This window comes from Pyrus communis, chromosome 16 (genome assembly GCF_963583255.1).
Source record: "Pyrus communis chromosome 16, drPyrComm1.1, whole genome shotgun sequence".
Taxonomy (NCBI): Eukaryota; Viridiplantae; Streptophyta; class Magnoliopsida; order Rosales; family Rosaceae; genus Pyrus; species Pyrus communis.
In genome coordinates, this window is record NC_084818.1 from 1,712,766 (window position 1) to 1,730,167 (window position 17,402).

A 17,402-nucleotide genomic window follows, 5' to 3' on the forward strand; every position below is an offset into this window, starting at 1 on the left:
TTTAAACTTTTACATTGTTAACGACTTTCTATAAAAAAAAAATAATTAAAGTAATTCCTCATTATTAGGACAAAAAGTAAAAAAACTTATGTTTTGAAACAAACGTACCAAAAATTCAAATGTACCAAAAACTAAATGTATTAAAAATTCAAATGTACCAATAAGCCAAATGGACCGAAAATTCAAACGTACCTAAAAACGAGTTTTGTTGCATTCTATTTAATTTACTAAAACAAATATTTTAATAAAAATAAAAAAAATCTTAAATCATTATAATAAGAGATCCATAAAAATAGGAGGAAAAAAGAGATGGACAAAGCACCTCAATCCACCTTATTATTCCAATTGAAACTCCCATTTTTTCATTGATTTAAGAACAAACCTATAGTCATAGATTCATATTATATCAAATGGAACACAATGACTTTTTCAGTTCCTTTTTGTAAGCAAAAGGTATTAAAACTAGCTACATCCCTTTCACCTCTGCCCATCACATTCCGCGTTGATTTGAAACCAATCACGCACTGCCGGCATTTTAATTTTCCCACACGAAAATGCGTAGTTGACTTCAATTATTAATTTATTATGGTGTACTAGTCCCAGCCGCTTCATATTCCAAGTGCAATTTCATGTAATTCTCTAGTTCATCTTATTCTAATGGTCTGTATTGGAATAGATTTCGTGCAGGCTATACGAAATATAATCAACAATAAGAAAATATAAATAGATTCATGGAATACGATATTTACAAGATTCGACAAAATGTACTTACGTTCTCAGAGGAGCCATATTTTCTTCTTCCTTTCCCTTCCTTCACGTATGAAGTCTTTCTCCAATCCATGACCCCACCACCATTATTTTCTTCTTACTTTCCCTTCACGTATGAAGTCTTTCTCCAATCCATACGCCAATCACCATTCTTTTCTTCTTCCTTTCCCTTCCTTCACGTATGAAGTCTTTCTCCGATCCATGTCCCCACCACTGTTCTTTTCTTCTTCCAATCCCTATTTCCACATTTTCTCTACCACTTTCCCTCCTTTTCTCGGAAGAGGAGGATTTCATCGTGCGGTCAAAAATTATTTTAATTTTTCTATTTAAAATTAAATACAAATAGTATCTAATGATTTCTGGTTGCTTGATGTTCGAAGAACAGATGGTACGCAAAGATCCGGAGAGGGATCCTCATCCCCTTGTCTCTTTCTTTACCTCTTTCCCTCCTTTTCTCTACCACTTTTCCTCCTCTTTGCTTTGTTTTTCTCAACGTCCACAGAACGACAACAAAGGATCAATCTATAAAGCAACATCTCTTGCTTTTCGCTCCCAAATCCACATACAATTCAATTCACCATTTCACATACCATGTTGCTCACAATCATATATTCTTATTAACAGTCTCGGTTGTATTACAATAACAAAGAGAAAACAAAGAAGAAAAGAAAGGAAGAAGAAGGAAGAAGAACGACACAGTGAAAACTAAGAGAAAATCTGAATATTCTTTTGATTACTTGATAATCCCTCACAGTCTCACATTCTCTTCTTTTATACAAGAGTAACCACCCTTCTACAATCTTAGCTGACTAGGATTAGCTAGCCAATCTTATCCCAACAGATCCTAACCATTTAACAGATTCTAACAACCTTTATGATGACATGGCACTTCATATTTTTTTAAGTCAATATAGGTCAACAATTCTGTCTTGTTCGCTCTTACATCTGCCAAATGCTGTATGGGCGCTGGAATCAGTTCCAACATCAGGTGCTTACAAGCAGAAAAAACCGCTCTGCTTTAGTTCAAACACGGCCTCATCGACGAGTACAACGTTCTTGCCTCTTGGGAAACCGGCAAGGATTGTTGCGAGTGGAGAGGAATCGCTTGCAATAACGAAACAGGTCATGTCGTCACCATAGATCTCTATCTCAATTTTTTCGATATTCCTAGTGTTGAAACTCCTCTACTAAGTGGTGTGATTGCTCCTTCTCTACTTGAATTGCCATATCTAACTTACTTGGACCTCAGTTTCAATAATTTCCAAGGACAAATTCCCAAGTTCATCGGTTCTTTGAGTCGATTGGAGCAACTCAAACTAGCAGGTGCCAATCTTAGCGGACCAATTCCTCCCCAACTCGGAAATCTCTCTAGTTTGTATACTCTTGATCTTGCATGGAACGATGTCACATTCGAAAATCTCGAGTGGTTATCTCATCTTTCTTCTTTGAGGTACTTGAATATGACGGGTCTTAATTTTTCCAAGGTTGTAAATTGGCCAGAATCTATAAGCAAACTCCCTTCACTTGTTGAGCTTCAGTTATCTTCGTGTCATCTTCCCAATGTCAAACTGAGTTCGCTTTCTTTTGTCAATTCTTCAAACTCTCGGAAAATTTTCTTGATCTTTCGATATTTTATTGGATGGCCAATGTCAGCACCAACCTTGTTCACCTTGGTTTAGCTGGTAATCAGTTGCAAGGTCCCATCCCGGATGTGTTTGCAAACATGGTTTCTCTCGTGTCTCTTGGTCTCTCGGTTAACGCACTTGAAGGCGGGATACCGAAATCGTTTCGAAACCTTTGCAGTTTAGAGTGGTTGAGTTTAGAGGAAAACAAACTTTCCGACAGACTTGAAGACTCTGTCGAAGACTTGTCTTGTGCTCAAGACACCCTCGAGTACTTGTCTTTAAGTGAGAACCCGTTTTCGGGTTCATTTCCTGATAACCTTACAAGATTTTCATCCTTGAAAGAATTGTACATTGAATTCACCAACGTAAGTAGTTCAAAACCAGTTCACTGGATCACTGCCTGATTTTACAGGTCTTTCGTTGTTAAGGAAGTTAGATATCTCCAATAGTCAACTCAAGGATGGTACTTGATGAATATGATGACTGAGATTGCAGCACGATCAGGTTTCACCGTGCTGGAGTATCAAAGGACGGTTTTGTTTGTGCATCTGCTGGAGTTGTTATACCATTATGCGTTGTGGACAAGGATTGTCTGCTCTCCCACTTTCGGTGCTCTCCTATTTTGTGTGGTCACGGTTAAACCACGTCAATATTTTATATTGTTTTTTGGGGAGTTTTGATACAGATGCATAGGTTTTGAAATTTTGAGATTAAACATTTATGCCTTTTAGAATTTTGATTCAACATCTTCCTACAATTTAGGTGCCAAATCGATTAGAAGTAGCCTTTTTTATAATTTAAATTACCCAACTTGCCATTATATAAATATACCTTTTAATTCCTAGATAATACATCAAAACTCCTAAAATCTTATTGATAAATATTGTAGAATTTAATTCCAATAAAAAGTCTTTCAAAATACACATAAATGCGACTTGGCATGATATTTAATATACTTTTTAATTTTCTTAGATAATATCTCAAAACTCCTTAGATCTTGTAGATAAATATTATACTATACAATTTTAATAAAAAGTCTTTCAAATTACACATGAAACGTTGATTTCTTATTGGTACATATTTGATATGTTACTTAATATATCTTCTTGGTACATATTTGGTATGTTTGTTTTCTTTTTTGTATGTATTTGGTACGTTTATATTTATTTAAAAAAAAAAAACATATTTGGTACATATATTTCCTCTTGATTAAACATATATTTCTTCTTGGTACATATTTGGTACGTTACTTTATATATCTTCTTGGTACGTATTTGGTACATTCATTTTTTTTTGTATGTATTTGGTACATTTATATATTATTTTGCTACATTTATATTTATTTAAAAAAAAACATATTTGGTATGTTACTGTATATATCTTCTTGGCACGTATTCGGTACGTTTAAATATATTATCTGAACGTACCAGCCTCAAACCTTTGAAAATAAAGAATACGTCTAATTATCTCACATGATATCAATATAAAATAGTGAAAACAACTACTAATTGAAATGGATAAGTCCATTCAAAATTCAAAAATTGAAATGGATAAGTCCATTCAAAATTCAAAAATGAGGATCATAGAATTCTAACGTGGGAGAAAAAACCATACGGCTCAAACGTGGGAGAAGAAACTGGCTTTCTAAAAAAAAGACCACGTACAGAAATACATCAACCTAAAAGGATATATATGGAATTTAATAATTAACATTTTAAATTAAAAAAAAACACAATAATTACATATAATCTAAATAAATATAAAAATGCTGACATAACTATTGTTTAGGCGTCCTAATCAAATTTCAAAATAGAACCAATATTTAATCTAAAGAGTATTAGAGAAGTGCATGAGATTATAATTTTCCCTTGTTTTTTTTTTTGAGATAATAAGATAAAAATGAATAGTAATATAAAATGTTGACGTGACTTAACTGTGATCACACAAATAGAAGGGCACGAAAGCACACGAGAAGTGGAAGGGTAGACAATCATTGTCCATGCGTTGTAGCATGAATGTCAGAGATTTATGAATAGTTACGGCAGCCTGATCACGTTTCACCTTGCTGAGTACCGAAGTGGTGAAATCATCCATTTTTCTTTAACCTGCAGTACAATTTGGATTAGTGATGTGTGTACATTGTCTAAGGAACTCCTGTGGACAGGGAAGGTCACCTCCGGACTGTTGGATCTTAGATGCCGCGTGGGGCATCATCCGACAAATAGTGGTCCCACAATTGCCTCCGACTGTCGATTTCCGGATTGTAGAGGGGACAGAATCCAACAATCCATGCCCCCATGACCTTTCTTTTCTTTTTCTAATCCCTTTTTTTGACCTTTTCTCTACCACTTTCCCTCATTTTCCCGTTACCTCGTTTCCACCTCTTCCTACCTTCTTTCCACCTTTTCCTACCTTTTCCCGACCACTTTCCCACCTTCTCGCATGGGGAGGATATTGGGAATCATTTAATCGTGTTGGTTTGTCATATATTGTGTGATCAATTTTTGTTAAGATTGTTTGTGTTCAATTTTAAATAAAAAAATTCAAAATGATTTCTAACTGCAAAATGATAGATAAAAGGATACGATGAAGTGATTCCCGAGATCTTCATAAAGGGGTTCCGGATAAGATCCTATTCCCCTTTTCTTTGATTTGGATATTATCCGAATCCTCTTTGTGAGGATCCTACATCCTATCCGTTCATCGTACATCGTGTGACCAAAAAATATTTTGAATTTTTTATTTAAAATTAAACACAAACAGTACCTAATGATTTTTTATCACACGATGTTCGATAAATGGATGAGATATGAGGATCATAAAGAGGATCCGAAGAGCAACCTCATCCTTTTTTCTCTACCACTTTCCCTCATTTTCTCTACCACTTTTCCTCCTTTTTCCACCTTTCCACATATACCTACTTTAACCCTTGGTGTAAAACTCAAATTTTAGATTTTAAACCTACCCCAACTTACTCCAACCCTTGGGCCAAATATAATTTTTAACCAAAAACTCATTTTTGGAGCATATTTAGCCTAGGATTCCCCTCGGGTTAGTGGGTTAGCCCACCATATATGTGTATTTTTTTTTAGTTATATGTTTATAAATTCATTGAATCCAATAGTTAAAATCTAATATGATTAAATCCAATAGAAAAAAAGATCTAACGGTCCAAATTTAAATCCAACAACTAAAATAATTAAAAAAAAATCCAATATTTATTGGAATCAAAATATTTTTAGGTTAAAATGTTCATAAAATTAAATTAGGATAATCTACATAATTTGTTAAAAAAAAGTTACTTTAAGAAAAAAAAAAAACTACGTTAAATTCATTCTTTAATAATGTCGGACCAAAAATTTAACCTAGAAGAGTTGGACCCCAAAACCTAATTTTTTTGAGTTAAAAATTTTAGATTTTAACTTAAGAATTGGAGATGATCTTACTCTTACCCTCGTTTACCACTTTCTCCCCTTTTCTCTACTACTTTTCCTCCTCTTTGCTTTGTTTTTCTACGCTCCATCTTTCTTTTTACCACCTTTTCTCAACGTCCACATAACGACAACAAAGGATCAATCAATAAAACAACATCTCTTGCTTTTCACTCCCAAATCCACATACAACTCAATTCACCTTTTCACATAACATGTTGCTCACAATCATATATTCTGTCTTGTTTGCTCTCACATCTGCCAAATGCTGTTTGGGTGCTGGAATCAGTTCCAACATCAGGTGCTTACAAGCAGAAAAAACCGCTCTGCTTCAGTTCAAACAGGGCCTCATCGACAAGTCCAACGTTCTTGCCTCTTGGGAAACCGGCAAAGATTGTTGCAAGTGGAGAGGAATCGCTTGCAACAACAAAACAGGTCATGTTGTCACGCTAGATCTCTATTACAATTATTCTGATATTTCTCATGTTGGAACTCCCCTAAGTGGTGTGATTTCTCCTTCTCTACTTGAATTGCCATATCTAACTTACTTGGACCTCAGTTTCAATAATTTCCAAGGAGAAATTCCCAAGTTCATTGGTTCCTTGAGTCGATTGGAACAACTCAAACTAGCAGGTGCTGATCTTAGCGGACCAATTCCTCCCCAACTCGGAAATCTCTCTAGTTTGTATACTCTTGATCTTGCATGGAACTATGTCACTTTTGTAAATCTCGAGTGGTTATCTCATCTTTCTTCTTTGAGGTACTTGAATATGTCGCGTCTTAATTTTTCCGAGGTTGTAAATTGGCCCGAATCTATAAGCAAACTCCCTTCACTTGTTGAGCTTCAGTTATCTTCATGTAATCTTCCCAATGTTGAATTGAGTTCGCTTTCTTTTGTCAATTCTTCAAACTCTCTTCAAGTCCTTGAGCTGTCGGATAATATTCTTGATCTTTCAATATTTTATTGGATGGCCAATGTCAGCACCAACCTTGTTCACATTGGTTTAGTTGGTGATCAGTTGCAAGGTCCCTTCCCAGATGTTTTTGCTAACATGGTTTCTCTCGTGTCTCTTGATCTCTTGTATAACAAACTTGAAGGCGGGATACCAAAATCATTTCGAAACCTTTGCAGCTTAGAGTCGTTGAATTTAGAGGGAAACACACTTTCCGACAGACTTGAAGACTCTGTCGAAAACTTGTCTTGTGCTCAAGACACCCTCGAGTTCTTGTGTTTAAGTGGGAACCCGTTTTCGGGTTCATGTCCTGACAACCTTACAAGATTTTCATCCTTGAAAGTATTGTACATTGAGGGCACCAACGTAAGTGGATCTCTTCCAAAAAGTTTTCAGCCACTCTCCCAGCTAAGATCCTTGAGCCTATTAAGAAACCAGTTCACCGGATCACTGCCTGATTTTACAGGTCTTTCGTTGTTAAGGCAGTTATATATCTCCCAAAATCAACTCAACGGATCTCTACCTGAGAGCATCGGCCAACTTTCCAGCCTCGAAGATTTGGATCTTTCTTGGAATTCTTTAAGTGGTGTCATAACTGAAGTGCACTTCTCCAATCTCTCCCGTTTAAACTTCTTGGAATTTTCCCATAATCCTTTGTCTTTCAACTTGAGCTCGGATTGGAATCCGCCTTTCCAAATCAAAAGTCTAGGATTGTCCTCTTGCAATGTTGGCCCTGCTTTTCCGAAATGGATTCAAACTCAGACAAAACTTACTTCACTTTACATGGCTGATGCTGAGATTTCGGATTCTATACCTGATACGTTTTGGGATCTGTCTTCCAGCTTCGTCGAGTTAAACCTATCAATGAACCAAATCCATGGAAAGTTACCAAATTTGTCAACAAAAAACCGCACCTTCTTTTCTTTTGACTTGTCATCTAATCTCTTGGACGGCCCACTTCCGCCGTTTCCTTCAAGTGTAGCCGACCTGCGTCTCTCCCAAAACATGTTTTCGGGACCCTTATCTTCCTTTTGTGAAACAGAAGCTCCAAACTTGTTTAATCTAGACCTTTCCGACAATCAGCTATCCGGCGAACTTCCTACTTGTTGGATGCAGTTTCGAAGTTTGTTCGTCTTGAACATGGCTAAGAACAATCTCTCCGGGAAAATTTCAAGCTCATTAGGCTACTTAAAAGATGTTGTATTGTTACGCTTACAGGATAACAAACTTTCCGGAGAATTGCCTTCCTTGGAGAACTGTACAAAATTAAGAGTTCTTGACATCGGTGACAATAAGCTATCTGGAAAGATACCGACATGGATAGGCCCGAGCCTAACAAAGTTGCTGGTTCTTCGCTTAAAGTCGAATGGGTTTTATGGAAGCATACCTTTAAGTCTATGCAGTCTTCCTGCGCTTCATGTTTTGGACTTCTCCAAGAACAATCTATCCGGAGCCTTGCCCCATTGCCTCCCTAACATAACAGCTTTGTCTTCGATGTCCCCCAAGGTGGAGGACGACTCTGTAGTTGGGTTTGTGCAACTGGTTTGGAAAGGAATATTGATCGAGTTTGGCGAAAATCTTAAGCTTTTGAGAAGCATTGACATTTCGAGCAACAACTTAAGCGGAGACATTCCAGAAAGTGTAACAAGCTTGTTGAAGTTGATTTCTCTGAACCTGTCAAGCAACAATTTTACTGGGGTGCTTCCTAACAACTTTGGTCAGCTGGAGATGTTAGAATCGCTTGATTTGTCACGAAATCAGATATCTGGTAGCATCCCTCCGAGTTTTTCGAGCTTACATTTTCTTGGTGTCTTGGACTTGTCATACAACAACTTATCAGGAAGAATTCCGGTTAGTACTCAACTTCAAAGTTTTGATGCTTCGCAATTTACGGGAAATCTTGGACTTTGCGGGCAACCGCTCACACCACAATGCCCGGGAGATGTAACAACGGAAGATCCTGCAGTCCCCAATGGCAGTGGAAGTGACAAGACCAAACAAGATGATGATGGTCTCATAAGCTTGGGATTTTATGTTGGCTTGGCGCTTGGATTTATCATAGGATTCTGGAGTGTTTGTGGTACTTTAGTTCTTAAGACATCTTGGAGGTACGCCTATTTCCGGTTCTTTGATGATATAAAAGCTCGGATTATGTGAAGACCGTTGCCTGTGAAGGCAAAGCCGCAGGGGAGGTTTCAATGGTAAACGGTAAAGCTCTACTCTCCTAACTTGTCATATACTTCTAAACTCCACCCGTTAAACTCGGTTGTACTTTCCGAGTTTGTCGAGAGATTCGGTAGAAGACTGCCGAAACATTATTTTTAAGCTTTTTATTTATTTACCTTTAATTTTAAGATACTTTTTGTTGACTTTGTAGATATGAAACCACAAGGATCATCAGGAAAAAAAAGTCGACAACAAGTAACATCGTAACTCTCGTTGGGGCAGAAGCGTACTCCAAAATTTAAATTTCGAGTGGCTCAACTTTCGTTTTTTTAGATTCAATGTAATATCATAAGTGTTTTTTTCTTTTTCTTTTATTCTGATGCAATGTGATATAAAATGTCATCAACTATCTTGTTTGTCTAAAGGGTTATGTATGGACTGATTTTCAATCGGACCGGATCTTCCCATATGATTTTTTTTTTCTTTTTCGGATTCGGAATTTCAAATTCTAATTGGTCGAAATATTTTGGAATGTTTTGGCTCGGAATCAGATACTCCTATCAAAGTTGCGCCCTAGTCATGTGTAATATAGTTCCAACAACAATCATATAAAGTCCAATAAATTTCGAGTTGCTCAACTTTCGTTCTTTTAGATTCAATGTAATGTTTTGGATAGGAAACAGGGTATTTCCCAGCCCCATAGGCAAAAGATCAGTGCATCAAAGAATTGCTAATCTCTATGAAATCTGTTCAATGATTTACACCTACATACGAATACAAGACACATCGCTCGGATGAAAGCCAGAATGAAACCAGTTCTAACACACTGCGAGCTTCATTCAACGTCAGGCACACTGAGAACACGGAGATAGAGTCAGAAACGTTTATGACAAAGATGTTACTCGGACAGAGTTATCAGCTGATCCTGTTAAGAAGATGGGTAACGTAGGGTGCCAATCTATAGTAGTTATGGCAGCACTGTGTGGGAGAGTTCTCAACCCATTCGCATTACCCCGAACCTGAACCAAGTTCTCAACCCATTCGCATTACCCCGAACCTCAACCCATTCTCTTCAGACAGGATCTCAACACATCCTTGTCTCCTCCAGCAGGTTTTCCTCCTCTTCATTGTCTGCAACCTGGAAACTCGTCAGCGCGCCTATTTCCAGCAACAACCCATCGAGCCAGACAAAATTCCCACACTTCCTCCTACCTTAGGACCTTCTCATCACCTGTGAATCCCATAGCTCCACCTGCTGCAAAACCCCTGCAACACTTGAGACTAAACATCACCAGGAGAAGTGTTGCTTCGAGTACCTAGAGGGCATACTCAAAGTCTTCCACCACAAACTTGCTAACCCGGCCTTGCACCCGTAGCACTGTGGACCCTTGCCTCCGGAACCGGATCCGAACCTGCTGTCTCTCTCAGATCCTCTTTCCAATTTTCTTCCACGATTTCAACCTTGAATAGCTTAAGCAGTCTTGTGCCCACCATCATCCATGGTCTCTTGTGTGTATCATTCCACACCAAAGAAGCTTGCACCTGCTCCGAACTTACTGTTTCTTTCCTTGCAGTAAAGTTTCACAAGGTTCTCGTACAAATCTGAAAGTGAGGTAAGAAGAAAGAGGCCTTTGTCTTCTTCCTCAACATCAACTTTCACAGTTGATCCAAGCATCCCTAAACACGGCTTCCATTTCTTCAGGCTTCCATTACTCTCATTTACCAAGAACAAAACCGCCTCTCCCTTTAAACTGCTCAACTGAAAATTCCATGGTGAACAACAAATCTGGACCTCCAACGAACCAAAGCCCCCAACGATGCTCTGATACCAATTGTTGTGCCTTGGCCCGTTCGTTACTGCGGAACTGAGATTCAGATTACAACCTCACCAAAATCACACACAGTTGAACAAAATAAAATACAAGAAATAAAGACACAGAGAAATTTACGAGGTTCGGCAAAAAACTGCCTACGTCCCCGGAGAGATATTGCTCTTCACTATGAGAATAACAGTACAAGTATACATGAGTTAAATCGACATAACCCAATCCCATATCCCTTGTACACCCACTCACAGAATTTTCCCAAGAGCCTCACTCTACCCCAAGAGTTCTTTCACTAGAATACTTTTCACTCTAGCTCTCTTGATTTTCTCTCAACCCATGTTCAACCTTTTCCATGGGAGAGCCGAATGCTCTCCCCCTTGGATGCTCTCTTTCACACTTCACAAAGGCATAACCAAATGCCTTAATATAAACAAAAGGCCCCGTCTTCTCTCTCTCCTCTTCTCTCTTTCGGCTCATCACACAAGGCCAATTCTTTGCCTTTGTAAAAGCCACAAATCAAGGGCTAGACATCATAATGATGTCCCCCTTTTTCTTTGTCCCTTTCTTTAGCCGAAAGTAGCTAGCACTCCACATGGTTGAAATGAAATTGTTGCCAACTCACAATATGAGCCAATCACAACAGGACGGTACTTGACGATGAAGATGATGACTGAGATTGCAGCACGATCAGGTTTCACTGTGGTGGAGTATCCAAGGACGGTTTGGCTTCTGACTCTGCTGGAGTTGTAATACCATTATCCGTTGTAGCATGAATGTCAGAGATTTACGAATAGTTACGGCAGCCTGATCAAGTTTCACCGTGCTGAGTACCGAAGTGGTGAAATCATCCATTTTTCTTAAACCTGCAGTAGAATTTGGATTAGTGATATGTGTGTACGTTGTGTAAGGGACTCCCGTGGACAGGGAAGGTCACCTCCGGACTGTCGGACCTTAGATGCCACCTGCAACATCATCCTACAAATAATGGTCCTACGATTGCCCCCAACTGTCATAGTTCCGTATTGTAAAGGTTGAACAACTGATGAAAATTTTGGATCAATTCTCACATTATATACCAATATTCATCCCCTTGTTTTTTGGCCTGAATGTTCAATTATTATGATGTGCTAGTACCAAGCCACTTAATATTCCAAGTGCAATTTCATGTAATTCTTCGGTTCAACTTATTTTTACGGTCTGTTCGTTTAAAACCAATTGTTATAATCAGTGGCAGATTCAAGATTTGAATCTTGGGTGGTCCTAGTGTTAAAGTTTCAAGTTTTTTATATAGAAACATAGCAACAAAAAGTTCAGTTTGTTCACTGAAGCATTCGTCGAACACTTGATGAGTGATTCAAATCTTGGGTGGTCCCAGTGTTAGAGGTTCAAGTTTTAAAATCCGTAAAAAAGAGGTAGACAAAACACCTCAATCCACCTTATTAGTCCAATTGAAACTCCCATTTTTCTATGGATTTATAAATATTATCTTCGCGTTTACTCTTGACTTTGCTACCCATATAAAACTTAAAAACAAACAGATAGGCATAGGCTCATATTATATCAAATGGAACACAATGACTTTTTCAGTTCCTTTTGTAAGCAAAAGGTATTAAAACTTGCTACATCCCTTTCACCTCTGCCCATCACATTCCGCGTTGATTTGAAACCAATCACGCACTGCCGGCGTTTTAATTTCCCACACGAAAATGCATAATTGACTTCAAATACTGTTAGTGTGCGATCCCATTTCCACGAATTTGTTCTCCATCATATTTTAATTATGCAGTCAACATCCAGATAACAACAACAAATGATCAATCTTTAAAGCAACATCTCTTGCTTTTCACTTCCAAATTCAATTCACAATTTCACATACCATGTTGCTCAAAGTCATATATTCTGTCTTGTTCGTTCTTACATCTGCCAAATGTTGTTTGAGTGCTGGAATCAGTTCCAACATCGGGTGCTTACGAACAGAAAAAACCGCCCTCCTTCAGTTCAAACAAGGCCTGATTGACAAGTCCAACGTTCTTGCTTCCTGGGAAACCGGCAAAGATTGTTGCGAGTGGAGAGGAATCACTTGCAACAACAAAACAGGTCATGTTGTCATGCTAGATCTCTATTACAATTCTTCTGATATTTATAATGCTGAAACTCCTCTGAGTGGTGTGATTGCTCCTTCTCTACTTGAATTGCCATATCTAACTTACTTGGACCTCAGTTTCAATAATTTCCAAGGACAAATTCCCAAGTTCATCGGTTCCTTGAGTCGATTGGAACAACTCAAACTAGCAGGTGCTAATCTTAGCGGACCAATTCCTCCCCAACTCAGAAATCTCTCTAGTTTGTATACTCTTGATCTTGCATGGAACTATGTCACATTTGAAAATCTCGAGTGGTTATCTCATCTTTCTTCTTTGAGGTACTTGAATATGTCGCGTCTTAATTTTTCCGAGTTTGTAAATTGGCCAGAATCTATAAGCAAACTCCCTTCACTTGTTGAGCTCCAGTTATCTTCGTGTAATCTTCCCAATGTCGAACTAAGTTTTGTCAATTCTTCAAACTCTCTTGAAGTCCTTGAACTCTCGGATAATCCTCTTAATCTTTCAATATTTAATTGGATGGCCAATGTCAGCACCAACCTTGTTCACATTGGTTTAGCTGGTGATCAGATTCAAGGTCCCTTCCCAGATGTTTTCGCAAATATGGTTTCTCTCGTGTCTCTTGATCTCTCGTATAACAAACTTGAAGGTGGGATACCAAAATCCTTTCGAAACCTTTGCAGCTTAGAGTCGTTGAATTTAGAGGGAAACTCACTTTCCGACAGACTTGAAGACTCTGTCGAAAACTTGTCTTGTGCTCAAGACACCCTCGAGTCCTTGTCTTTAAGTGGGAACCCGTTTTCGGGTTCATGTCCTGACAACCTTACAAGATTTTCATCCTTGAAAGAATTGTACATTGATGGCACCAAGGTAAGTGGATCTCTTCCAAAAAGTTTTCAGCCACTCTCCCAGCTAAGATCCTTGAGCCTAGTTCTAAACCAGTTCACCGGATCACTACCTGATTTTACAGGTCTTTCGTTGTTAAGGCAGTTATTTATCTCCAAAAATCAACTCAACGGATCTCTACCTGAGAGTATCGGCCAACTTTCCAGCCTCGAAGATTTAGATCTTTCTTGGAATTCTTTAAATGGTGTCATAACTGAAGAGCACTTCTCCAATCTCTCCCGTTTAAACTTTTTGGATTTTTCTCATAATCCTTTGTCTTTCAACTTGAGCTTGGATTGGAATCCACCTTTCCAAATCAAAATTATAGGATTGTCCTCTTGCAAGGTTGGCCCTGCATTTCCGAAATGGATTCAAACTCAGACACAACTTACTTCACTTGACATGGTTAATGCTGAGATTTCAGATTCTATACCTGATAAGTTTTGGGATCTGTCTTCCAGCTTAGTCGAGTTAAACCTATCAATGAACCAAATCCATGGAAAGTTGCCAAATCTGTCAACAAAAAACTGCACCTTCTTTTCTTTTGACTTGTCATCTAATCTCTTGGACGGCCCACTTCCGCCGTTTTCTTCAAGTGTAGTTGACCTGCGTCTCTCCCAAAACATGTTTTCGGGACCCTTATCTTCCTTTTGTAAAACAGAAGCTTCAAACTTGTTTAATCTAGACCTTTCCGACAATCAGCTATCCGGTGAACTTCCTAGTTGTTGGATGCAGTTTCAAGGTTTGACCTTTTTGAACATGGCTAAAAACAATTTCTCAGGGAAAATTCCAAGCTCATTAGGCTACTTAAAGGATGCTGTATTGTTACGCTTACAGGATAACAAACTTTCTGGAGAATTGCCTTCTTTGGAGAACTGTACAGAATTAAGAGTTGTTGACCTCGGTTCCAATAAACTATCTGGAAAAATACCGACAAGGATAGGCCTGAGCCTAAAAGAGTTGCTGGTTCTTCGCTTAAAGTCGAACGAGTTTTATGGAAGCATACCTTTAAGTCTATGTAGTCTTCCTGCCCTTCATGTTTTGGACTTCTCCAACAACAACATATCCGGAGCCTTGCCACATTGCCTCGCTAACATAACAGCTTTGTCCTCGATGTCCCCTGAGGTGGAGGACAACATCATTGTTGGGTTTGTGCAACTGACATGGAAAGGAATACAGATTGAGTTCGGGGAAAATCTTAAGCGTTTGAGAAGCATTGACGTTTCGAACAACAACTTAAGCGGAGACATTCCAGAAAGTGTAACAAGTTTGCTGAAGTTGATTTCTCTGAACCTATCAAGAAACAGTTTTACTGGGGTGCTTCCTAACAACTTTGGTCAGCTGGAGATGTTAGAATCGCTTGATTTGTCACGAAACCAGATATCTGGTAGCATTCCTCCGAGTTTTTCGAGCTTACATTATCTTAGTGTCTTGGACTTGTCATACAACAACTTATCAGGAAGAATTCCCCTGAGTACTCAACTTCAAAGTTTTAATGCTTCTCAATTTACGGGAAATCTTGGACTTTGTGGACAACCGCTCACACCAGAATGCCCGGGAGATGCAACAACGGAAGATCCTTCAGTCCCCAATGGCAGTGGAAGTGACAAGACCAAACAAGATGATGATGGTCGCATAAGCTTTGGATTTTATGTTAGCTTGGCGCTTGGATTTATCATAGGATTTTGGAGTGTTTGTGGTACTTTAGTTCTCAACGCGTCTTGGAGATACGCATATTTCCGGTTCTTTGATGATATAAAAGCTCGGATTATGTGAAGACCGTTGCCTTTGAAGGCAAATCTGCAAGGGAGATTTCAAAGGTAAACGGTAAAGCTCTACTCTCCTAAATTGTTATATACTTCCGAACTCCACCCGTTAAACTCGATTGCACTTTCTGAGTTTAATGAGAGATTTCGGTAGAAGACTGCCGAAGCATTATTTTTAAGCTTTTTATTTATTTACCTTTAATTATAAGATACTTTTTATTGACTTTGTAGATATGGAACCACAAGGATCATCTCGTGTGCGCCCTACAACCTCTAATAGAAGGAATAAAAGTCAACGACAAATAATATCGTAGGCCTTGTTGGGGCAGAAGTGTACTATAAAACTTAAATTTCGAATGGCTCAACTTTCGTTATTTTATATGCAATATCAAAAGTGTTTTTTTTTTCTTTTATTCTGATGCAATGTGATATAAAATGTCATCAACTATGATGCTTGTTTGTCTCAAGGGTTATGTATAATAGATTGCTCTGTTGTGCTGTGTGTGTAGGACTGACTTTCAGTCGGATGAGATCTTCCCATATGACTTTTTTTTTTTCTTCGATTTTGTGTATTTCGGAATTTCAGATTCTTGTTGGTCGAAATATTTTGGAACGTTTTTGGCTCGCAATCAGATTTCCTATCCAAGTTGCGCCGTAGCCGTGTGTAATATAGTTCCAACAACGACCATATAAAGTTCATAAAACGGTATTTCTCCGGCTAATGAGATGTAAGAAACTGAAATTTACGTGACATTCCAAAAGATGTTCAATCAGCCCGCACAGCCCCAAAGGCAAAACATCAGTACGTCAAAGAATAACTACGCTCTATAAAAACTGTTCAATGATTTACACCTACACAGGAATACAAGACGCTCGGGTGAAAGCCAGAACGAACCAGTTCAAACACACGGCGAGTGAACTTCATTCAACGTCAGGCACACCGAGAACACGGAGATAGAGTCAGAAACGTTTATGACAAAGATGTTACTCGGACGGAGTTATCAGCTGATCCTGTTAAGAAGATGGGTAACGTCGGGTGCCAATCTACTGTAGTTTTGGCAGCACTGTCTGGGAGAGTTCTCAACCCATTCGCATGACCCCGTACCTGAACTAAGTTAATGAAACAAAAAATTGTATTAACACAAAGCATCACCTAGATCTTCAAAACACGACAATCGGGAAACGCTATACACAACGAAGCCACTCAGACACACGTATGGAGAAGAGAGAACAACCTGGCATATGGGTGCTCTTACAGAACCGGATGTGACCAACAGTCTCCTCCCATTGGCATCTAAAGCCATTTCATGTCTGCAATTTTTTGAGCTCTCGGTGTCAAGGAACCTATGGAATGGAAGGGAGCAGCGCAAATTAATCAGGTGTATGGCGAAATAGTTTTGTTTGACAAGACTGCAATGTAACCAATATCTACTAATAATGTTGGGATGCCAAAGAAAACGTGCGTGCTACAGTTCCTTGACCAAAGGATTTGACCTTGGTTTTGCAAGCTCCATTCAAACACCTGACACCGCAACAACAGTTCTGTTAGGCAAATACTTTCGAGAGGACAAAATCATAAGACCAGCTGCAGTTCAACTAATAACGGGGACAAATTTCAAATGCTCTAATCAAAATTTGGTGCAAAAATGAAACATAAAGCAGTTGCCTTTCCATCTACTCCCAAACTGAAAATACTTGTCTCATCAGGCCCGAAAAGAATGAAGCTTATAGCAGTGTCATGTGCAGGCCAACCAGTTATTTGTAGACAGGCAGACGTATCTTTGGCTTGTTAAGGTGTTCATATATCTATGAGTGACGTTTACATCTGCAGGCAAGCTAAGCTATGCAGAAAGGGGGCAACCTTATGTGATTCTGTTAAG

General features: G+C 38.6%; 3 protein-coding genes across 3 annotated transcripts; all 3 read left to right on the plus strand.

The window, feature by feature from the left end:
• The first annotated feature begins 2,407 nt into the window (after positions 1-2,407).
• LOC137721074 (receptor like protein 29-like) lies at positions 2,408-2,797 on the plus strand. The gene has a single exon (XM_068460195.1). The coding sequence runs from the start codon at positions 2,408-2,410 to the stop codon at positions 2,795-2,797; it is 390 nt and encodes a 129-aa protein (XP_068316296.1).
• Positions 2,798-6,039: 3,242 nt separating this feature from the next.
• LOC137721547 (receptor-like protein EIX2) lies at positions 6,040-9,221 on the plus strand. Its single transcript, XM_068460643.1, has one exon. It carries the CDS (start codon positions 6,040-6,042, stop codon positions 8,932-8,934), a length of 2,895 nt encoding a protein of 964 aa, XP_068316744.1. The 3' UTR covers positions 8,935-9,221.
• Positions 9,222-12,646: 3,425 nt separating this feature from the next.
• Positions 12,647-15,532, plus strand: LOC137719600 (receptor-like protein EIX1). The gene has a single exon (XM_068458635.1). The coding sequence runs from the start codon at positions 12,647-12,649 to the stop codon at positions 15,530-15,532; it is 2,886 nt and encodes a 961-aa protein (XP_068314736.1).
• The last annotated feature ends 1,870 nt before the right edge of the window (positions 15,533-17,402 follow it).